Below are 21,099 nucleotides of genomic sequence, written 5' to 3' on the forward strand. Positions count from 1 at the left end.
ATGCATTAAAAAGGCAGGTTAAATAATAGTTCATGTATTTTTGCTTATTATTCAATTCGATATTTATTTTATTTAATGCATTTTTCTACCTCTTGGACGTGCGAAGATTGAAAAATGAACTCCTGTTATTTTACAACATTCCAACATTCCGGTGTTTGAGGTTTTTATGTTCCCTGAATCATTGCAATGAGGAAAAAAATGATTCTGTGTAACGAAAGAAATGATGTACGCACTGTGGCGAGTTCGTCAAACTTCCCAAAGAGCTCGTTGAGCAATTTGACCAATTCCTGTGCGGTGCACTGAGAAGCCAGGCTGGTGAAACCCACGATATCAGCAAACAGAATGCTGTCAAAAAAACACAAACAGTTGGAAGGTCAGATGCAAATTCTTAAAATGTGGCTGTAATGTGTGAAGCATCACAGGGACATTGTTCCACTATGAACGAGTGGAGGGCCAAGCATACAGGATCAGTGAGAAAAAAAAAGAAAAAGAGCAAAAGTGGGAAAGGATTGTCTCTTGACAGGAGTGCTGTTGAAATTCTACCTCAGCCTCCACTCCAACATTGACTCACAAGGCGACTCTTTTCATCTCTTGTTGAGATATAATCAGCTCAAGGTCAGGCCAAGATCTCGCTTGCTAAACCTTTTTTCATTGCAACCTCAAGTTGCTGATGGATTCACTCAAACTCACACGAACAAGGAAATGTTATCGATGTACGTTTTCTTCTCTGCGTCAAATAACTGCAACCTGCCGATGGAATCGGATGGAATAGAATGCAACGGCCCGGCATCGGACTAATAAAATGTACTTCAAAGATCTAATCTCAAACTTAAGACCTATCCTTTATCACTAACTTTCTTGGGACATATTATTATGGGCAAAAAAGGCAATAAAAGGCACTAAATCACAGTTGAATGTGATGTGGTCCTTCTCAAACCCAATCAGTATGGCGTCAGTTGACTGAAAAGTCAACTGGCTGATATATATCAGCCAATGCTGTGCTTTAAGTATTGTTTTTTATGGGTCTAAATTCAGCTTACCCAAGAGTAAATATGGTAAGCTCTGTGACTAACGAGAGAAACCAAAAAGTTCTTACTGTGTTGTTATCTTTTGTAACATTTCACATTTTCATCTTTGGTGCTAGCCCCTATCGCTAACCAGCCAGTTCCGGCCAACAGAATGCATCTCAACAGCCTTGCCTTGCTATCATTGTCTTATCTTAATTGATCTCTTTCTATTCTTGACTTTGGTGTCCAAGGAGGCCATATTTGGATCAGAGCACTCCCTGGACCCGGTTCTGTCCGCAGTTGTCATGACAGCCCGTACCTGACATTGTCATGACGTTGGATGTAGATCTTGTGAAAGATCCTCTCGGGGGGCTTGAGAAAGTCCTCTTTCATCTCCATAGCAACGTTTCTGGGCAGTAGACTCATTAGAAGACGTTCCTGAGGAAGGAAGACGTTGAAGCTATCATCATCATCATCATCTGAGATTTTGTTGGGCGAAAACAGACCTGTGGATCATTTTCATCAAAGGGTGAAAAGCTATGGACTAAACATTGTTTACATAACTGACGGCCCAATTATGATGCTCTATTAAATCCGTTGTGGATCAGTATGTGGTCACAGAATAGTAACTGATTGGTCAGGGTGAATTAATTAAGGTTAATGTCATGATTTATTTATATGCCTTGGTCGATCCTCTGAGCAAAACGCGCTTGTATGAATATTAAAGACAAACTTTTCCAACATAACATGACTTCTAAAACATCGTTGGACATTTTTCAAGAGGCATAAACTTATTCTGCTGGCTCGCCATTTTATCTCATTGCAGCGTTTCAATTTTGAGAGGAAAGGCAACATCATCACTTGTGAACTGTTGATGAAGCTTTAAAGTGACAGTGTGTGTTATTGGACCACTAGATGTCAATGCATTTTGTACTGCAACTGGAAATGAATACTATAGCCAGAAACAAGTACTAAAAACCTCAAGTAGAAATACAAACTATAAGGCTTAAACCGATCAAACTGTCATGGTTTGTATGTGATTGCGACTTTTCCTCTGTGTTTGCGCTCCTTTTTTGCCTTTGCCTTCTTTTAGGTAAGCGATTGTGATTTTTCTTCTGTGTTTTGCCGCTTTTCTTGCAATTAATATATAAATGTTCAGATAGCTCCCTGCTAGCGTCTGGCCGGGCTGGCCAGCGTGCTGTAGGCCCGTTGTTTTTTTTTCCCGGCTGAGTTTGTGTTTGACGCCGGGGTTGTTTTTGTTGTTGTTGACTCCCGGTTATCCTGGGCGTTACTGCAATCTTTTGGCTGTCCAGTCTCCCATTTTTCCTCCAATCGGTCCCGCTTCACCCTCTATAGCAGTAGGCTAGCCTGCCATGATCATTAAGTATATATCTGCTACGTTTTGTTTGTTGTCGTGGACGTTTTTTGTTGTTGTCTCCCGGTTATCCTGGCTACCTGAGGAATGCTTTTGGTTGGCCAGTTTCCCGTTTTTCCGCCAATCGGTCCTGGTTTGCCCTGTACACTGGCCAGCTAGCCTGCTGTGTCCCAACTGGCTTAGCCCCTGTTAGTTTTCTTATATGTTGAAAAAAGCTTCTTTGACATGCTAAGTAACTGGTTAATGGATAAATGGAGTGAGAAGGAGTCCGGTGACTTTTTTCCAACAGGGCTACTACCACGCTGGAGCCTCAGGGTTATACAGTTTAGGAACACAACACTATCACACAGATGGATTTGACGGTCTGGGGCAGAACGATCATGATCTTACGATCTGGACACGCAGATCTCCAGATCTCACACCATACAATTTCTCTTTGTGGGAATTTGTAAAAGAACTGGTCTATGTGCCCCTATTCCAAGAGACATTGATGAGCGGAAAGTCAAAATACCAGAAGCCGTTGCAACCTTTGACAATACAATGCTGGGACATGTTTGGTAAGTATTTGACTTGGCTTGATATATGTCGTGTAAAGATGGTGCTCAGATTGAGTAAGTTTGAAGATTTTGAAAATTGAAACAAAAAGCTTTCTGAATTTACCAGTTGTGTTAATATCCTTTAAGTTTCCAAGATATTCAAAATGTACCAAAGACTTTTGGAACACTCTGTATGTTCATAATCAAAGCCGTAATCCGCAACACAAGTCCTACCCACCACTCCAGTTGAATGTCAAGACATTCATCTCCATGACAACAGAGTAAACGCAGCCGGGTTATGCCTGTTTGCATTGGAATTACAAACCCCCCACCCCTCCACTCGCCATGTGTACAAGGCGAAAATACAAATCCTAGGTTTAAAAAAAATCACACTCACATGCCTTATTTTTAAATTTTACTTTGAAAATATAAAATAAATCAATAAATACATGCAAAACAAGAACAATATTTTAAACTTGGCAAAATAATTGCATCGCACCTACCAGAGGGGAGCACATCTAAGAGTTGATGTTTTCCCCATCTACTAGATGAGTTAATTTATCTTAGTTTAACGAAATAAACTAAGTCTTGTGTGCTTGTTTAGGGTGGTGGTGACCATAATGAAGAAACTGTCTATTACCCTGTTAATTCATCTTTTAGGGGCTTGTCACACCTATCAGAGGGAAACACATCTAGGAGTTGGTGATTTCCCCATCCACTCGATGAGTGAATTTATCTTAATTTAGCAAAATCAATTACATCTTGTGCGCTTGTTTAGGGTGGTGGTGACCATAATGAAGAAACTGTCTATTACCCTGTTAATTCATCTTTTGAGGGACTTGTAGCACCTACCAGAGGGGAGCACATCTAGGAGTTGGTGTTTTCCCCATCTACTAGATGAGTGAATTTCTCTTAGTTTAACAAAATAAGTGTCTTATTTTATATTTAGATTAAAAATAAGTTAAAATAGCACCAAAAAGTACAAACAATAATACAATAAGATACTGGACATTGAAGAATGATTTGAACATGGAAGATATTTCCTAACACTGCAATGTTTTTTGTCTCCCCCCTGCGTTTTTTGTTTGTCGTATGTTTAAAAAAGAGAGAAAAAAGCACAATGAAAATTATGTTTGAAAACAGAAGACTCTTTTTCTGCCTATTATTTATTCTGTGTCAACAATTTAAAGAATATATGTACAAAGATTATAACACTTTTGTTACAATCTGAGCCAACTATGAATGACCAATACTGCCCTATGGAGAAATAAATGGTTACATACATAAATAAATCAAATAAATAACTACAAATGTATGCAATATAAATAAAATAACACAAAAGATAATCATTTATAATTAATATATGTCATAAATGCAAGTTTTCACTATTTATCATTAGGGTTTTCACTATATATATATATATATATATATATACCACAGCCATATCCCCCTAGTGGGAGGTGGCTAAAGTCATTTCTGACTCTTTTTGGGAGATTGATTCAGAGGAGGGGATTCCCAGCCCCCTCGCTCAACCCAACTGAGGTGTTGGGAGTCATTAGGTGACCAAACCCCCCAATTCCAACCCCTAATGCTGCACGCCAAGCAGGGAGGCAATGAGTACCAATGTTGTAAGTCTTAGGTATGACTCGGCCGAGGCTTGAACCAGCGACCTCCCAGTCTCGGAGCGGGCGCCCTACCATCTAGGCTACCGAGCTGGTACATTTATGAATTTTGTTATTTTTGTCATTCGGTAATTCAGTATTCATTTTGTCATCTATTTTGTCGTCTAATTTGTCGTGATATATTTTGTCATGTATGTTTTGTGTATTTTTACGTGTATTTTGTCTTGTATCTTGTCTTGTTTTTTGTCATTTTCATTGTCCTGTATTTATTCCTGTATTTTGTCACAACAAATTGTTATTCAAATGAGGGGGCGGGTCAATATAGTTGTGCTTTTCACCTATAGATAGATAGATAGATAGATACTTTGTTTTATAGTTGATTCATTGGTCACTGATCAACCTATAAGTGGAAAGCACAGGCAACTTGTCATTTGAATATTATTTTGTAGTGTCAGAATACATGTCAAGTAATTTTTATATGTATAGCCCTTATTAACAAAACGTTCAAAAGGGCTGTACAGACTAAAGACTATTATTACATGACAAAATATGCGACAAAATACGTCAACAAAATTCATTTTAAAATACAAAACACAATATATGATAAAAAATAAGTGAAAAATTACGCGACAAAATACACTGTTAGGGACTAGCTTGCTTCCGTCCACCAGAAGGCTCCTACTTATTTTGTAACTGGGACAGGTCTGTCCAATCACCTGTCCCTAATTAGCCTCACTCTTCATAAGTACATTTTGGGACAATATTCAGTCCTGGGGGGATTTCCATTACCACCCTTTCTTCACCATCACATGTTTCCGGTGCAGCCTGGTTTATTTTTTAATTCAGGCAGGTTTATTGTTGTTTTTGACCAGTGTTTGGTTACTTTTTGAGAGTTTTTTGTGATTAAACACAAACATTCTTTAGGACTGTGAGGTGCCTGCTTTTATGCATCTGGGTCCGCCAGCAAAATTACAACATTATCATCTGACCATGAAAGAACCTAGTGGGAAGCGCCCTGGCTGCAAGGAGAGTCCCAGGCTGCTTTCGTTACTTGCCTTGGCTTCAAAGAATCTCTGGCTGCAAGGAGAGTTCCTGGCCATTTTAGCACCCTGCCACGGCTGTGAGGAGAGTTCCTGGCCGCTTCGGTTCCCTGCCCCGGCTGCGAAGAGAGTCCTTAACCACTTCAGCTCCCTGCCCCAGCAGCGAGGAGGGCCCTGGCTGCTTCAGCTCACTGTTCCAGCTAGGAACTTCAGCCGTCCCATTAATGCAACCACCCGGATTTTATTTTCATTTTTATTTTGGGCCGTCACGTATCCGGCCCTTGAGGGGGAGGCTATGTTTGGGTCTGGTGCACCTCCGTCCACCAGTGGACTCTGATCATCCCACATCTGTCTCTAATTAGCTTTACCTTTCATAAGGACATTTTGGGACTACATTCAGTGTCAGGTGAGTTTCATTTCCACCTCCATTTTTTTTAACATCACATTTTTGCATTCTATCCTGTTTTTTGAGTTTTTTTTTTTTTTTTTTAAATTCAGACAGTTGTACTGTTTTGACTGTTGTTTTTGTTATTTTATCAAGCATTTTTGCCAATATGATATTTGTGAGGTGCCAGCTTTCCTGAGTCCATTGGCAAAATCACAATATACATGACTATAAATCCTGAAATAAATAATCGACAAAATCCATAAATAAATGAATACATCTCTTTTTTTATTTTATATATGCACACATGAAAGCTTATTGATATTAAAAAGCCCTAGATTTTATCACACTATTTTTATGCAGTAATCACAATCAGTTTCCAGAAAGTAAAAAAAAAAAAAGGAATAAAAAAACGTGCTCCTATTTAAAACCGCAAGTAGCAAACTTTCCAACATGGAAAATCAACCTTGGAGTGTTTTTTTCACACACAAAGCCATGGATTAAAACTATTTTCAAGTCGAAGTTTTGTTCTTTTTGCTATTTAAAGTTGAAAAAGTGGTAGATTAGTTTTTGTTTTTTGAATCATTAGGTGTTTTTAAGCAGAGGAAAAGTAGTAGTCTTACGTTTTAAGCGGTACTGTTGGTAGTTATGCATTTACCAGAATCCGTCCTCCAAAGCAATACCCTGACACCTGTTTGAAATCCCGGTAGTCCTCCTGTGACCACGGACTTGCGTTTGAAAGGTCCCAATCAGCTCCAGTGTGTATGTTTTTTTTTTACCTGTATCAACTATGACCTTTCCTCAAGTATGGGGGGCCATGAAAGCAATCTTCTTGTGTAATTACCTGTCTGAAGGCAGCTCGTTACTGCTCAGGAAAACGCAGCCTATCATCAAGTCACCTCAACAACAGCGGCGCTTCAAACTCGTCGTGTTAAGCATATAGTGTGGCCAACGAAATATATGCGCCGATTAATTAAAACTCAACACTCGGCGTAGGTGTCAGTAAGGAGTTTTTAGCGTGAAAAGTTACCGTTTTTAAATCGCACACGCTCAGTGGGTGTTCAGGAGTATGCGGAATTTACTGCACCAGTACATATGCCACGGTAATTGTTCTTTCCTTAAATAGCAGCTGTCATAGTTACCGCCTTCCTGCAGGAAGGTTGTTAGAATGCTTTTGCACCTGAATCCTTTAGAACGTGTGAGCAAGCGTGGGAAATAGCGGGGTGGAAGACAGTACGATACGCGTGCCTCACCTGCTTTTCGTTTTCGTCCTCTAGTCTCAAGCGCTCCTCGATGCAGTCCCGGGCCTGCAGGAAGACTTTCCTTTGTGTGCGTTCCGTTTTGACGCGCACAAACACCCCCAAAAGGTTGACGCTGCCCAGAAGCAATGCGTTGGCTGCCAACTGAATACAAAGAAATTAACAAACAAAATAATAAATAAAATGGATGGACGGACGGACAGGTAGATAGGTAAATCAGATTCATAAATAGCTACTCTAGGTAGGTAAATAAAGCAGAAAGGTAGATTTGGTAGGTGGGTAGGCAGTTAGTTGGGTTTCTTGGTGTCTGGATTTGTGGTTGTGTTGGGTTGGTAGATGTTTTAGGTAGGAGGGAGGTTGGGGGGGTTTGTTGGCGTGGGTTAGGGTTAGGTGAGTGTTTTTATTGGATTGTGGTTGGGATTGTAGGTGGGCGTTTGTCTGTCTTGGATTGTGGTTTGTGGTTGGGATTGTGGTGGGTAGGTAGGCAGGTAGGTAGGTAGATTGATTGATTGATTGATTTGATTGATTGATGAATTAATAGATACCCAATTACTCTCTCGATAGAAATTATTTTTTAAGTATTTCAAATAAGCCCAAAAACTCTGCAGTAAGATATGGCAAACACTATATGGCTTTGAAATCGTCACTTTGAAACCCTTAACTTAGAGGGACCGTGTGTCTTATTTAGCGCCTCCTGATGATGAAAACTCCATCCATCCATTGTCTGCACCGCTTTTGCTCAGTAGGGTCGTGTGGGTGCTGGAGCCCATCCCAGCTATCTTCGGGCAGTGGGCAGGGGACACCCTGAACTGGTTGCCAGCCAGTCGCAGGGCACACAGGGACAGACAATTCGCTCGCACATTCACACCTAGGGACAATTTTGACTGGCCAATTAATGATAACTCCTTATATCTAAAATAACAAGTTAGATTTAAATATGAAGCGGAAAAAGGTCATACAAATATGCATGTTTTAAATATTCATAGGTCGAAATTTTTTATTTTTATTTTAAATAAAATAAGTATCAGCCATCTTGCTGCTATGGGTACCTAAAAACAATGTGAAAGGAAGGGCAAACAATGAGAAATTGTGTGGTTTGGCCTGTATCCTTCCTAATTTTTTTACCACCTGTTTTCGGTTGTAGTATATAATATAGTGACATCTGGTCAACAAATAATACGCACTGTGCCTTTAAGTTTGGTCAGCAAGTCGTAAAAATGACACACTTACACACACTTGTTCTCTTACATAACATTTAGCTCATTGAAAACGTATCCAAATTGTAATTTATGATGTTTCGGGCTGATTTGATCAATGTTCAGCTAGGTTTAATTCTCAAATCTTAATTCAATAATTGAAAAGTTTTTTTGACATTTTCGTTTTATATTTCTTTTGCTGAATGGAGCCTTTTTAAACGAGTAACAAAATCCCAAAATGCGGATATTTTATACAGGCATCATGGTAAAAAGATTACTGTTTTAAGTATTTTGTGCGCATTTGTGACATTTTGTTTACATCTGATTGACTCAAAAGCTTAGTAGCACTTGCAAATAATTGTGACTTCTGACACAATTTCACTGCACCATGATTGAGTCACTATCATAATGAAGTGTGCACCAACTCAACCCTTCAGGAGACAGTGTAATGCGAGCCATTATTTGTGAATTTGTTAGCTCAGATGCTCTTGTCTGTTTTTTTCACTCCACATCATCTGACACTATCACAACGTGAGGCGACTTGAAAAGCCAGAAGCAAATGGTCAAAGGGATGGAGGACAGGGAGCTTTATTGATTAAGGTTCCAAGTGTATTGATCCTTCAGCAAGACACTTTATTTCTAGAAGGAACTCCTCCGGCCAAGCTTGTGTTAAAAAGTAATCACATTACAAAGAGTTGTAAAGTGGTAGCAGAATGGTTGTTATTTTTCCCCCTGTTTTGAAGGTTCAGGCTTGATTTTAGTCTCCTTTATTTGACTAAAGAAAATACAATCATAAATAATGGACATTAATTAGTTGGGATCCAGTATCAAAATGTTCATTGGAGCTATTCTTGAAATAGTAAAGAGCAAATAAATGTTGCTCATTTTAATTATGCCTGTGTTTCTCAACCACAGAAAAAAATACGGTTGTCGAATATATGCATGGTCTTACAACAATCAGCAGAGCAATTGTAGTCTAGTCAAGTCATGGATATAGCCGTTAATCACAAGGAGTCACAAAGGGCTGCACAGACCAGACTATGGCAACTACTGACTACTATTACACCATTACCTGAACTAAAATCTACAGGATGGCCTGGAAAAACTCAAAAACCTCAGCATGGGGAAAATGAAGAAACCTTGAATGGACCACACATGAGGTAATCCCCTTCCAGGACGACCAGGCTGCAATGGATGTTGTATTAACAAATAATACACAGATATTGTCAATGTGAACAATGGGTCATTCATAAGCTATAGAAGAGAATTGTGTTTTAAGCCCAGATTTAAACAGTTCCACTGAGGTTGCAGATCGAATCTCAGGAGGCAGAGCATTCTACAGCACCGGGGCCCGATTGGAGAACGCTGTCGAACCTGCGGATCTCTTCTTGGATCTTGGGATCACTAGTGGACCAGCATTTTTAGAGCGAAGGATATTCTCCCATTACAGTAAGTGGCACCAGATTAACTTAAAAAAAAATCTGATCAGAAAGCAGTATGGGCAAATCATTTGCTAACTAAAGAGGATGTTTGCTGGACACACTAAAAAAGGTTTTCCTCTTGCAGAACATTTCATTCATCTTCTTAAGTTTTATTTAAAAGGACATTATATATTATTTAGCGCCTCCTAATGTTAAAAAAATAATTATTAGGAAAAAAACATTGATTCAGATAATAAGCAGATATACATAAAGTATCAAATCAACATTTATGTTTTTAAATACTCTTTGAAACATGTTTATATATTTTACACAACATGTGCCTCGACTAGAAAGAGCTAAAAATAAATGTCTGCTGTCTTGCTGCTACGGGTACCCACAAAAACCAATAACCTTTTAAAAGATTGGGCAAAAAATGAAAAGAAAAATAGTGGGGTTTTGTCACTTTGAGTTTTCATAGTTTGAATTATTGTTTGTAATTTTAAGCACTCTTTTCTGTTATATAACACAACACAGCAACATTTTGTTGTTAAATAATAAACACCGTCCCTGTGAAAATATAGTTGGGAAAAAAAAAAACACTCCACTGGCTAATAATTTTATAATATTTGTATGATATGCCTAATTTTACCACTAAAAGAACATGATATGAAGAGTGCGCACAAAAGGTTTTAAACATATAGCAAAATTGATTTTCATTTTTGTTACCAAAATAAGTGACCAAATGAACCACAAGCACCACAAATGACTCCTGACTAAAACACATTGATGAGTTCAAATGTATATTAAAAACTAAGGCTACATTTAAAGCTGTCTTAAAAATTCAAACATTACAAAGAATTGAAACTGTAGCCAAAAATCAGATGGGTACAGTCTGAAAAAAATAATTCTTGGATAGTTGTGCTAGTTAACATTAACCGTTTCTACTTTAGTAGGGACAAAAACAAGTTAAAACAAAGGACATCTCAAAAAAAAGGGAAACAAGAAAAAATAATACAACTTTCTTCCCTTCAAAAAGAAAAGCAACATATTAGACAATTTTGGTCATTTTAAGATATAATGCATTACAATAAAATACTTTAATTAGCCAAACAATTAACGGTATTATGCCAATTTTACTTATATCAAATATAAATGTTTCTATTTTACTAGAAAAGATGGTAAAGATATTTTAAAACTACAAAAAATAAACTTTAAGTATGGTTTGCTCATTTGGCAAGATGTTATGTTCTGCAATGTGATATTCCTCAAGTGTTTGTCAATGGTAAAAAAGTCAGCTTCTGCTTCAGAATTTTTTAAAAACAAATAACTAGAGTGCAAATAAACTGAATTACTCTAATTTGTAGAAATAGCTCATTTGCAATTGTCGCCCACTCTGATATCAATCCTAAGGCATCCAAAGCATGCCAACAACATTTAGAACACATTGAAACATAATTTGCAATATCTCGCAACCTAAAACTTACAACTAAAATACTAAATGTTTTTCCTAAAATATTTTAAACTCCACGGGAGGCAATAAACTGTAGAACCAGGTAACCCCCTAAAAGGAGTTGTGTAGCCAGTGAACCTGTTCTGAGCTCACCAGAGATGGGTCATAATTATTTCTCAAGAAATTCAATTTCTAACTAACTTGATAAATCAACCCTTTAGTAGTTGACATTTGCGCTACTCTGTAACAAAAAAAGTAGCCCTAAGATTCAAAAAGGTTGGTGACTCCTGATGTAGAAGGTGCCATTTATGTGTTACCCTTCTTTCAATCTGTTGGCAGTAATGATCGATCATTGTTGGAAAAAAATAGTATGAACATTTGAGTGCCAAGCCTGCCTGAATGTTGTCTTGAATAAATGGAACTATGCTAAATTTATCATAACGTGCATCAACATTTTTGTATGAGCCGTTGTTTTCAGCACTGCGAGGAGGACAGCTCCTTGCAAACATGAAAGTGTCACTTGGTGCCAAGTATCACCAAATATGCCGCACCTTGCATCACCAACCTAAGATTTGGACTAATAAGTGTGGTTGCAAAAGTCGGTGCCTCAGCAGAGCCCAAAACATCAGGTGACATCCAGCTGCCCAGCTCTTTGACTTGCTGCCTTCGGGAAGGCGTTACAGGTCCATTGAAGCGAAAACAAACAGAATGTGGAACAGCTTCTTCCCAAGAGCTATTACACCCCAGAAATCCCATCTACGGCATCCATGAGAACAATAGACTGTACAACTGCCACTGTGTCCTTAAAAAGTTGAAAGTTAAATAGTTTCTCTTTTAACTATGCCCAACTGAGTTTAAAAAGACCTTGTGTCAAAGTTCTAGGGGGCACAAAATGGGTACGAGAAATAAAGGGTGAGGGTAGTTCTAGAGAATGACGTCCGGTTTGCCCCCGTGCTTTTTCTTTTTTTTTCTGTTAGTGAAGCATAAAAATGGTCAAAATAACGAAAGGCCTGCTTCAAATAGAGTCCAAATGCCAACCCAGAATGTTAGATGGTCTGCATTTATATAGCCCTTTTCAAGTCAATAAAGACTTCCGAAAATGAAAAAAGAAGAGTTTATTCGAGCGTGTCAAAAACATGTGCGCATTTGCATGTGCATCATGAGTTGACGGATGCTGCAATGATGCCGCAAGCCAGAAGATGGCGGCAGAGAGTTGCAAAGTTACAAAATTCTGTAGAGCTTCTTTAACATTTATATTGTTTTTTAACGGTTTTATCCTTTTGCACATGTTTACTTTTACTAATTTGTTTTATTTTCACTGAAAAGCAAAGCCATACAGTTTTGTTATCAAATTGAATTGGCGTTGATATAAATGTTGTGAAGTATTGTATGCAATGAGATTAAACTTGGCACTCCAGGGTAAACACGTAATAAAAACTTGGATGGAATTAAGAAAAAAGACCTGTCAGGATAAATGGGAAAAATTAATTAGAAAGCCGTGTTTAGAGACTTCCTTAATTGTGCAATATATCAATAATGAATTGTAACAGTAGCACAATGAAAAGTAGTGCATAGCATTTAGCAGCAATAAAACAAATCCCAAATAAGTTGCAAGATACACATTTGTTATTGGTGCTTGTTTAGGGCGGTGATGGCCCTTGGGAGGAAACTGTCCCTTAGCCGGTTAGTACTTGTTTTAAGAGACCTGTAGCACCTTCCAGAGGGCAACAAGTCAAAGAGGTGGTGGCTGGGGTGAGAGGAGTCGTTTATAATGATGATGGCTCTGCTGCAGTATTGCAAGACAGCGATGCCTGTTTAATGTTGGATAAATACTGTATTTATAATCGATAATGTTATACTTGTATAATGGCAATAAAGGTGTTTTATTCAATTTATTGCAAAATTGGCGTGCGTGGCGCACACGCGCAGCAGCGGCGGCTCACCGGTCTCCACAGCTCCGGCGTCCTCCCGGCGATGGACGTGGAGAGGACAACAAAGTGTGCGGTGGCAAGCATGCCGCCGAAAAGCGCTGCGAGTGGTGTCCGCACCGGCAGCAGCATGTAAGCCAGCAGCGTGACCAGCATGAGCTGCCACACTCCCTGCTCGGGCGCAGGGGTGCCCCCCGTACCCGCCGACATCGGTGGCTTGGCGGCTGTCTGCGACTCGGCCGTTCCGCCCAGCGCCAGCGGGAAAGGGCAGCATAGCAACGCAAAGGTGAAGCTGAAAAGCAGCGCCAGTTTGGCCGTCTGCTGCAGTTGTGTCACCTGCAGGTACTTGACATTGGTGACGATGAAGAGCGAGAGGAAGACCACGCAGTGCACCGGATGGGAGCCCTTGGAGAGGCTGAGGCGCGGGTTGCGCAGCAGCTCCACGAGGGACAGCGACGACGCGGCCACGATCAGCACCGCGAGCGCCTTCAGCGTGGCAGTCTGCTCCAGTTTCAGGTTGTAGTTCTGAAACAAAACCTCCAGTTCGCGGCTGTTGAACTCGTCTTCGCACGCCCCGGCTGCAGGATCTGGTAGTGGCCGTAGAGGCACGCCGACCAGGCAGCGGCCCCGGCTGGAGACCCCCCTCCCCCGCCACAGCCGCCGGCTCTTGTTGACTCTGTGGCCCGGCGTCGCCTCCATGACGGGGTCGGGGCCATCCACTGAGCGCGGATGGGGATAGATGTGGCGCGCCACGCTTCAACTTTCCGTTTGCGCGCACAACCACACTCGCCCCCCCAACCCTCGCCCCTACTTCACGGCTGTGTGAAAAGTGTGAAGGGGGGAGTGTAGGCCCGGGTAGGGGGCGGGGGCCAGGGGTAGGTAGGATGGGGTGGTAGCACGCCCTTTCCACTGGTTAGCTGCATTTGTTCTGTTGTTGTAAAAGTCTCCCCGGGCATTAGTCAGATCCCCTTTGACCCCCGTATAATTTCAAAACCCGTGATCTCTCACTCTCTCTCTCCGCCTCTCTCAATCCCTCTATCACCACGTATCTCTCTTTTACCCTTGCTTTCTCACTCCGTTTTACTCCTCACTCCACTCTTTCCCTTTTTCATCCCCCTCAATCTTTTATCTCTCTCTCTCTCTCTCCCCGTCACTTGTTTCTATTGCTTCTCTCTCTCCTCCCTCAATCTATATTATTTTCTCTCTTCCCTTCACTCACTTCTTTCCCTCCCTCCCATCTCAATCGCTATATCACTCTCTCCTGCTCCCTCTCACCTACATCTCTCACTCTCTCTCACCCCCACTTTTCTTCTGTCATTCTTTATAATTTTTTCCCATCTCCTACCGCATTTTATGTCCCCCTTTTCCCCTCTGTCCCCCATTTCTCTCATTATCTCTCTCTCTCTCTATCGCTCTTCCTCTCCGACTGGATCTCTCTTTCTCTCCTGCTCTTTTTATTGCACACACACACCCTCTCTCACTCTTCTCCCTCCCACACTTTTCTCCTCTCTCCTTCCATTTGTCTCCCCTCCTCTTCATCTACCCCTCCTTCTGAAACCTTCTCTCTATCTCTTTCCACCCAATCCTTCCCTTTCCCTCCATTTTAATCCCCCTCCTTCAGCCCTCGCGATTCCCCTATCCTTGTTTCTGGCTCCCTACCACCCACTCTCGTTTAGATTTGACACAAAAACAGTCACTCATTAGTCCAAGTTTGCGACTGGTGTCAACATCAATATCCCGCCAGTGGCCCCATGTGCCGACATAGAATATCCACCTCACTCTGTGATGTGCAAAGCGTCTTTCCCATATGGAAGCGTCTGAGGCGTGCATCACACGTTGTTTGGGTGAACACGGCAGTGAGGCAGTGCCGGTGATTTCCCCTCAGCGTCTGCAGTCAGAGCAGATGTAGTTCCCAGCTAAAAATAGCTGCAGCTGCACCAAGAGTCATAAAACGTGTTTTTTTTTCGATGTTTCTCCTCCCTTTAAGTTATTTTATTGCTATACCATTGGACACCTACATGCAAAACAAATTAAAGGTTTACAAATGACTTCCTTCAAAATAGGAAAAGACGTGCCAGTTTGTGATACCAGTTGCAATTGTGAAGGTTCAGGGCTCATTTTTGTCCAAATTCGCATGTTTTATGCCCGCATCGAGCACATGTCATTCTCTCGGTCTTAATGCTCAATTTTAGGTTAACATTCAAACAATCCGTGGGGGTATTCCTTTCACAAGTATGTGTGAACTGCTTGAGGAGACAGGTGATGGGTTCTGGAGTTTTGCTGCTTAAAAATAGTTCAATCTTGCAACTTGTAGTCATCGATCACCATGGTGGGCATGCTGAAGTCTGCTGCAGCTGCCTTCCGGTCTGTTGTTTACATCGCTATCTTGTGCTTTTCCCAATCTTTTATTTCTGACTTACTCTCTCTGTGTTATTATCCGCCCGTTTGCCTCTCATTTTGATACTACTTACGCCCCTAGAACAAACATTTCACTTCTGTTTGTAAAAGGCCAACAGTCTCATTCAAGTATTTTTTGTTATGTCTTTTGAAGGCTGATCCAAGTGCAGACACACACAATGATTGATAAGAGTTTGTTAGGGGCAAGGTATTTAACAAAAAGTGCTCTGCATATGGAATAAAACAATAAACAAAGATGCAGTCCAGAAAAAAAAAACCTTCAGCTGACAAAGTTCCAGAAGTCCAAAGTTGATCAACGACAGGGATCAAGGGGTTGAGGAACAAACACAGGCAAGAACATAAAAGTGGCAAGTAATGATCCAACAGCTTGTGCTGTCAGCATGGACCTTAAATACTGGGTTCCTGGTTACAGTAACGTGCGAGGGATGAGGAACAGTTGTTGTGTCCTCCAGTGGCTATGCCTCTTGGCTTGAGCCCTGACCACTGTAATTATTTTACTAAAAGAAGTTTTTTTTTTCTCCTGTAGATAATTATACTCATTTTAAGAATCACTTTAACTATTTTTCTAGAAAACAAAATCTAGTTTGAAATACACTGTATCTTCAATAAAAGAATTCAAAATATTTTCGCCCCCATGGGTCAAAAAGTGAATTTCCAAATTACTTGCTGTTTCTTTATTGTCTAAGATCATCCCTAAATGGTTTTCTAAAGAGTAATTTATAGAGTAACCCCTTTCAAAATTCTGGAAATATTGAATTTATCCTTGTTTGTATGCAAAAAAAATATTCACAAAATTCATTTTGGGGGCAAGTCAAGTGGTTTCTATGCTTCCGAAAAAACTAATTTTGGCGGGGGTGGGTGGTAGGGTTCAGATGACAGTAAAGTAAAGTAAAATACAGATTTTTAGTGAAATGAATCACCAAAATTACAATAAATATCTGTAATCATCCCTGGGTCATAGTCTTTGGAAATGATGAGACCCAAAAGTTGGTCGCGGACCTGTTTTAAGTGGGTCGCCAGCCTTTGCCCTGGAAAAAACAATGCTAAGAAGAAGAAAAAACAGGGGGTCAATTACACAGTAGATAGTGATAATGCCCTGCTTGATCTCTTCTTTGTGTCTAGTCAATTGGCAGTGTCCCAATTGTGTTTGGCAGGGACCTCATCTCATTTTATCATGATTGTGTTAGTTTTATTTCTTTTTTTCTGCCCACGATAATAGGTCCCAAGAAATTTGTGATGAAGGGAAAACTGGAAAACACGAGGAATCAAGTTGAAAAGGTAAAGGATTGGGGAATAAGAAAACATTGTAAGTGTGTTCTTTGAAGCACTGCTTGGAGGTACAGTCAATTGTCTAAAATTGTATATTTCTAGGTTTTTTAACAAATATACTGATATTTGTTTTCTAAACAAAAAGTAATTCTTGTTTTTTCTGTACACAATGCTTTAATATTTGGGGTATGAACTTCTTTTGGTATGTACCTATTTTAAAGCAGTTTTAGGGGGTCGGTTACATGTGATGTAAGTTTATGTTGGTATATATGGTACTTGATGTCTTTTTGTTTTTTCCAGTGAATGTATTGTACAATCTTTGCTTTAAACTGAACAATATTTTAATTTCTTTCTCGATTTGGTTTGCAGTTTGTCATTATGGTGTAATAGTGGGTCCACGGGTCCGACTAGTAAAGAACCACTGATGTAACAATCCATACAGCATCACATTTTTTTCATAATTTCTTATAATTGTAATTAGCAATTTTAATTTCAAGTATATGCTAGAAAGTCAGTGAATAAATCTTTCAGTTTCGAAAAACTCTTGTGTCTAATATCTTCTATTGGAAAGCCAAGGACGAGTTGGACTTCTCAAAGAAAAAACACGTTATACTCGATCATTTTCTTTGAGACGGGAAATGAATATGCCAACTCATCCACACACAGTCCCCATTTCTGTCTCTCCAAGTAAGTGACAGCTGCAGATATTTGGACCATTCTCCCTCCAGGATGCCTGATAGTCCCTTATCGCCATGGCAACAAAGCCAGGAAGACGAACGGTTATGAGTGATGTGCCGCTGAGGTGTTTCCCAATCATACACATTGGCTTACATTGTGTTTTTTGTTTTCAAACTGACCCCCCATTCCTGCTTGCCACCACAAGAACTCGTGTTCGGCTGCTCTGAGCCTGCATGAGTGCAAAGTGAGGGTATTTGATTCAGTCTCTGCTGAACTGATGTTGTGTTCACTGACATTTCTCAAAATTGAGGATCGGACATGAAAGTGGGCCCACTCCAGACGACAGCTCCGGAGGTTATGCCAGCATCCACATACACACCATGCTCTCCATGCGAATTGACCACTGCAAAATGTCCTTTGCAGTGCGGCAAAAAGAGGAGGAGGAGAAAAGGGGAGTGTGTGTTGCTGCAACTTCATACGTGTTTCAGGCGGCATGGAGTTAGTAAATTTATGATCGAATTTCGAGCAAGTCTTATTGCAGGGATGGGCAAACTTGGTGAGGCTTTTTAATCCAAAACAAAAAACGTAAAAATATTGTGACAATATATCCATCCATTTACTGCGCCACTTATCACCACTTGGGTTGCGGGGTTGCTGGAGCCCATCCCGGCTTTGGGCAGTGGGCGAGGAAACCCTGAACTGGTTGCTAGCCAATTGCAGGGCATACAGAGAGAGACAGCTCCCTCGCTCATTCACACCTAGGGACAATTTTGACCATCCAATTAACCTGACTTTCATGTTTTTGGAATGTATTAGGAAACCGGACTACCCAAAAATTATTTGTACTAACAAAATACAGCTACAGTAATAATACAAGTAACCTAGAGAAATACTATAAAGCTAAATAGGAAACTAAGTGCTAAAAGCAGGCACGTAATTCATTTGTTTGCTTTCTTCTGAGCATTTTAAAATCAAATTTAAAGATATCTGAATGTTTCTGAGAAATGAGAAATATTGCAAGGCCCGGGCCCTTGGCCAATTTCTTTTAACCAAATGTAGCCCACAACCCCTGTTTGACAGCTTACTCACCCAAGTAAGGCTTTATTGCACATTTGTTTGTGTGTGTGCGCGAGGGAAGAAAAATGATGATGATTCAATTCTGCTATGACTGACAGGGTTTATGGAAAATAAATTACATTTGTTGCACTAATGTGCTGGGGCCCACACATTATAGGGGCCCCCAATTCCTGGCGGGAACCCATGTGGGTGCATGCATGTCTAAAGCCTCAATTTGCAGTGTGTGGGAGTATTATTGAGAGATATTTTTAATTCTGTGTGTCAGCTCCTCTCCTCTCCCAGAACAAGAGATGTCGAAGGGAAGCCGCAACCTAAATTAATCCCATTGCGCGTGCCCAGTTTCACAGCGATTTCATTTGGCATCGGTCGCATCTTTAAAAGTTAAAAATAAAGCCAGCCAGATTGCCCATGAATGTTTTCTTATTTTTATTACGTCCACCCTTGGGACCGCCGATAAAGGGAATTTTATGCGGACTTCAGTAATATTGAACGTTAAAAAGTTAGCGGATGACAGCAATTTCACATTGCTGCAAAAAATGTGCCTGTCTAGCACCTTTTAGTAGGAAATAATATTGCACTTGATATATTTAGTGGAAATGAAAATGAGGTTTTGGTTCCCTTGACGGGCTAAAATGTTAACATGAGGCAGATTGTGCTTAGATGAACTCCCCTGTGGAGTTGACGCGTTATTGATTTTCTGCGCCACTTTGCCAATGCGTTATGAAGTCACAATGGACCTTAAAGTAGGATTATGCTCATCCCGATGGAATTCCCACCGGCATTTCTCCCAGGTGAAAGTCAAATGGATTTAAACACATGCTTATTACTACTCAACATTTCAATTTATTTACACTACCGTTCAAAAGTTTGTGGTCACCCAGACAATTTGGTGTTTTCCATGAAAAAGTAACACTTTTATTTATCAAATGAGTTGTGCAATATCTGTGATCTCTTCCTTTTGTTGGCCAGTCCCCGATATGGCTTTAACTTTGCCACTCTGTCTTAAAGGCCAGCATCTCGGAGTTCCATCTCCACTGTAGATGTTGACACTGGTATGATTTAACCAAATTGCTTGTTGAGGACCATTGAGATGTATATTTCTCAAACTAGAGACTGTTTTGTAGTTGTAATCTTGCCAAGTTTTTTTCTACTCTGGTAAGAGCCTTTTTTCTGTTCTCTGAAGCGAGTAGTACACACAGTTGTAGGAGATCTTCAATTTCTTGGAACTTTCACATGGAATTGCCTTCATTTTTTTGAATAAAATGTCAAGTTTTAAATGAAAGTTATTTTTCGTGGCCATTTTGAAAGCTTAATTACACCTACAAATGTGATGCTCCAGATACTCGACGAGCTCAAAGGAATGTCAGTTTTATAGCTTATCTTACCAGCTAGACTGTTTTCAGCTCTGCTAACATCATTGCACAAACAATTTCTAATCATCGATTAGCCTTCTTACACAATTATCAAACACAATGTACTCTCAAAATACCGGAGTGGCTGGTTTCTGGAGATGAGCCTCTATATATGTATACAAATATTGCTTTTAAAAAAACAGTTAATTGCAGCTAAAATAGAAATTTACCACGTTTACAATGTCTGGACAGTATTTATGATCAGTTTATTGTTACATTCATTGGAAAAACTGTTATTTTTATTTAAAATAAAGAACATAGCGACCCCAAACTTTTGAGAGGTAGTATTTTAGTATTTTTGATGGCTTTATTTTCACGACTATGGGGCACACCGTGTTTAAAGGTGCAGACTCTGTAGCTGGTCCTATTTCTGTATTTAACACATAGACAGGGAGCAATGCACAATGCCCTCTGCTGCCGCCACCTTACAACACACACAAGCATACACCTATGCTTATTTAAAATTACAGCGGGAGCAAAACTGAGTTTGCTGGGATTTATTTATGAATTGATTACGAAGTAAAATGAACAGATAAAAACTTGTCGGAGTTCGTTTTTTAACTTCCTCCACTTGCAAAATATTGATTAATTAATTTTCAATTCTTTTGCGGCTGCTTGGTTTCCATGTTCTTCTGCGTCGCGTAGAAATCAACACACCATGGTGGACAAAAAAACAAGGACAGCATTCAATTGTCATGATTGCCGATTCAGAGCACCTGTGACTGCTTAAATGGCGCCAACAGCTCGGACAGCTGATTGGCTGATGTACTCCTTTTGAACCCCCAACTTCCAAGAGATCCCGGTCAGATTGTAATGCGAACCGTTGCTCCCAGCTCTGCAAGCTCTTACGTCAGACTCTGTTCCTGCCCTGTTTTTCTCTGCCTGATCCTCATTGCCAAGCTGTTTCCGGACCTGAATCTGCCCCGTTCTGCCTGCCCATTATCCGATCTATTTTTCCCTGCTACCTGCCTGCCTCCTGTTGCCGACCTCGTTTCCGAACTCGACACTGCCCTTACTCTCCAGTAC

General features: G+C 40.3%; 1 protein-coding gene across 1 annotated transcript in view; it reads right to left on the reverse strand.

Moving 5' to 3' along the window:
* Positions 1–14,552, reverse strand: part of adcy1a (adenylate cyclase 1a) — a 54,558-nt gene extending 40,006 nt beyond the window's left edge. Inside the window, exons 1-4 of the mRNA XM_088349595.1 lie at positions 13,235–14,552; positions 7,219–7,368; positions 1,327–1,445; positions 234–345 (exon numbers count right to left, since the gene is read on the reverse strand). Coding sequence (XP_088205721.1) covers positions 234–345; positions 1,327–1,445; positions 7,219–7,368; positions 13,235–13,918 — 1,065 coding nt within the window. The 5' untranslated portion in view covers positions 13,919–14,552. The remainder of the gene's footprint in view (positions 1–233; positions 346–1,326; positions 1,446–7,218; positions 7,369–13,234) is intronic.
* Between the last annotated feature and the right edge of the window lie 6,547 nt (positions 14,553–21,099).

Source organism: Urocampus carinirostris, chromosome 12, assembly GCF_059441175.1.
Source record: "Urocampus carinirostris isolate Australia breed hairy pipefish chromosome 12, RoL_Ucar_1.0, whole genome shotgun sequence".
NCBI classification, from domain to species: Eukaryota; Metazoa; Chordata; class Actinopteri; order Syngnathiformes; family Syngnathidae; genus Urocampus; species Urocampus carinirostris.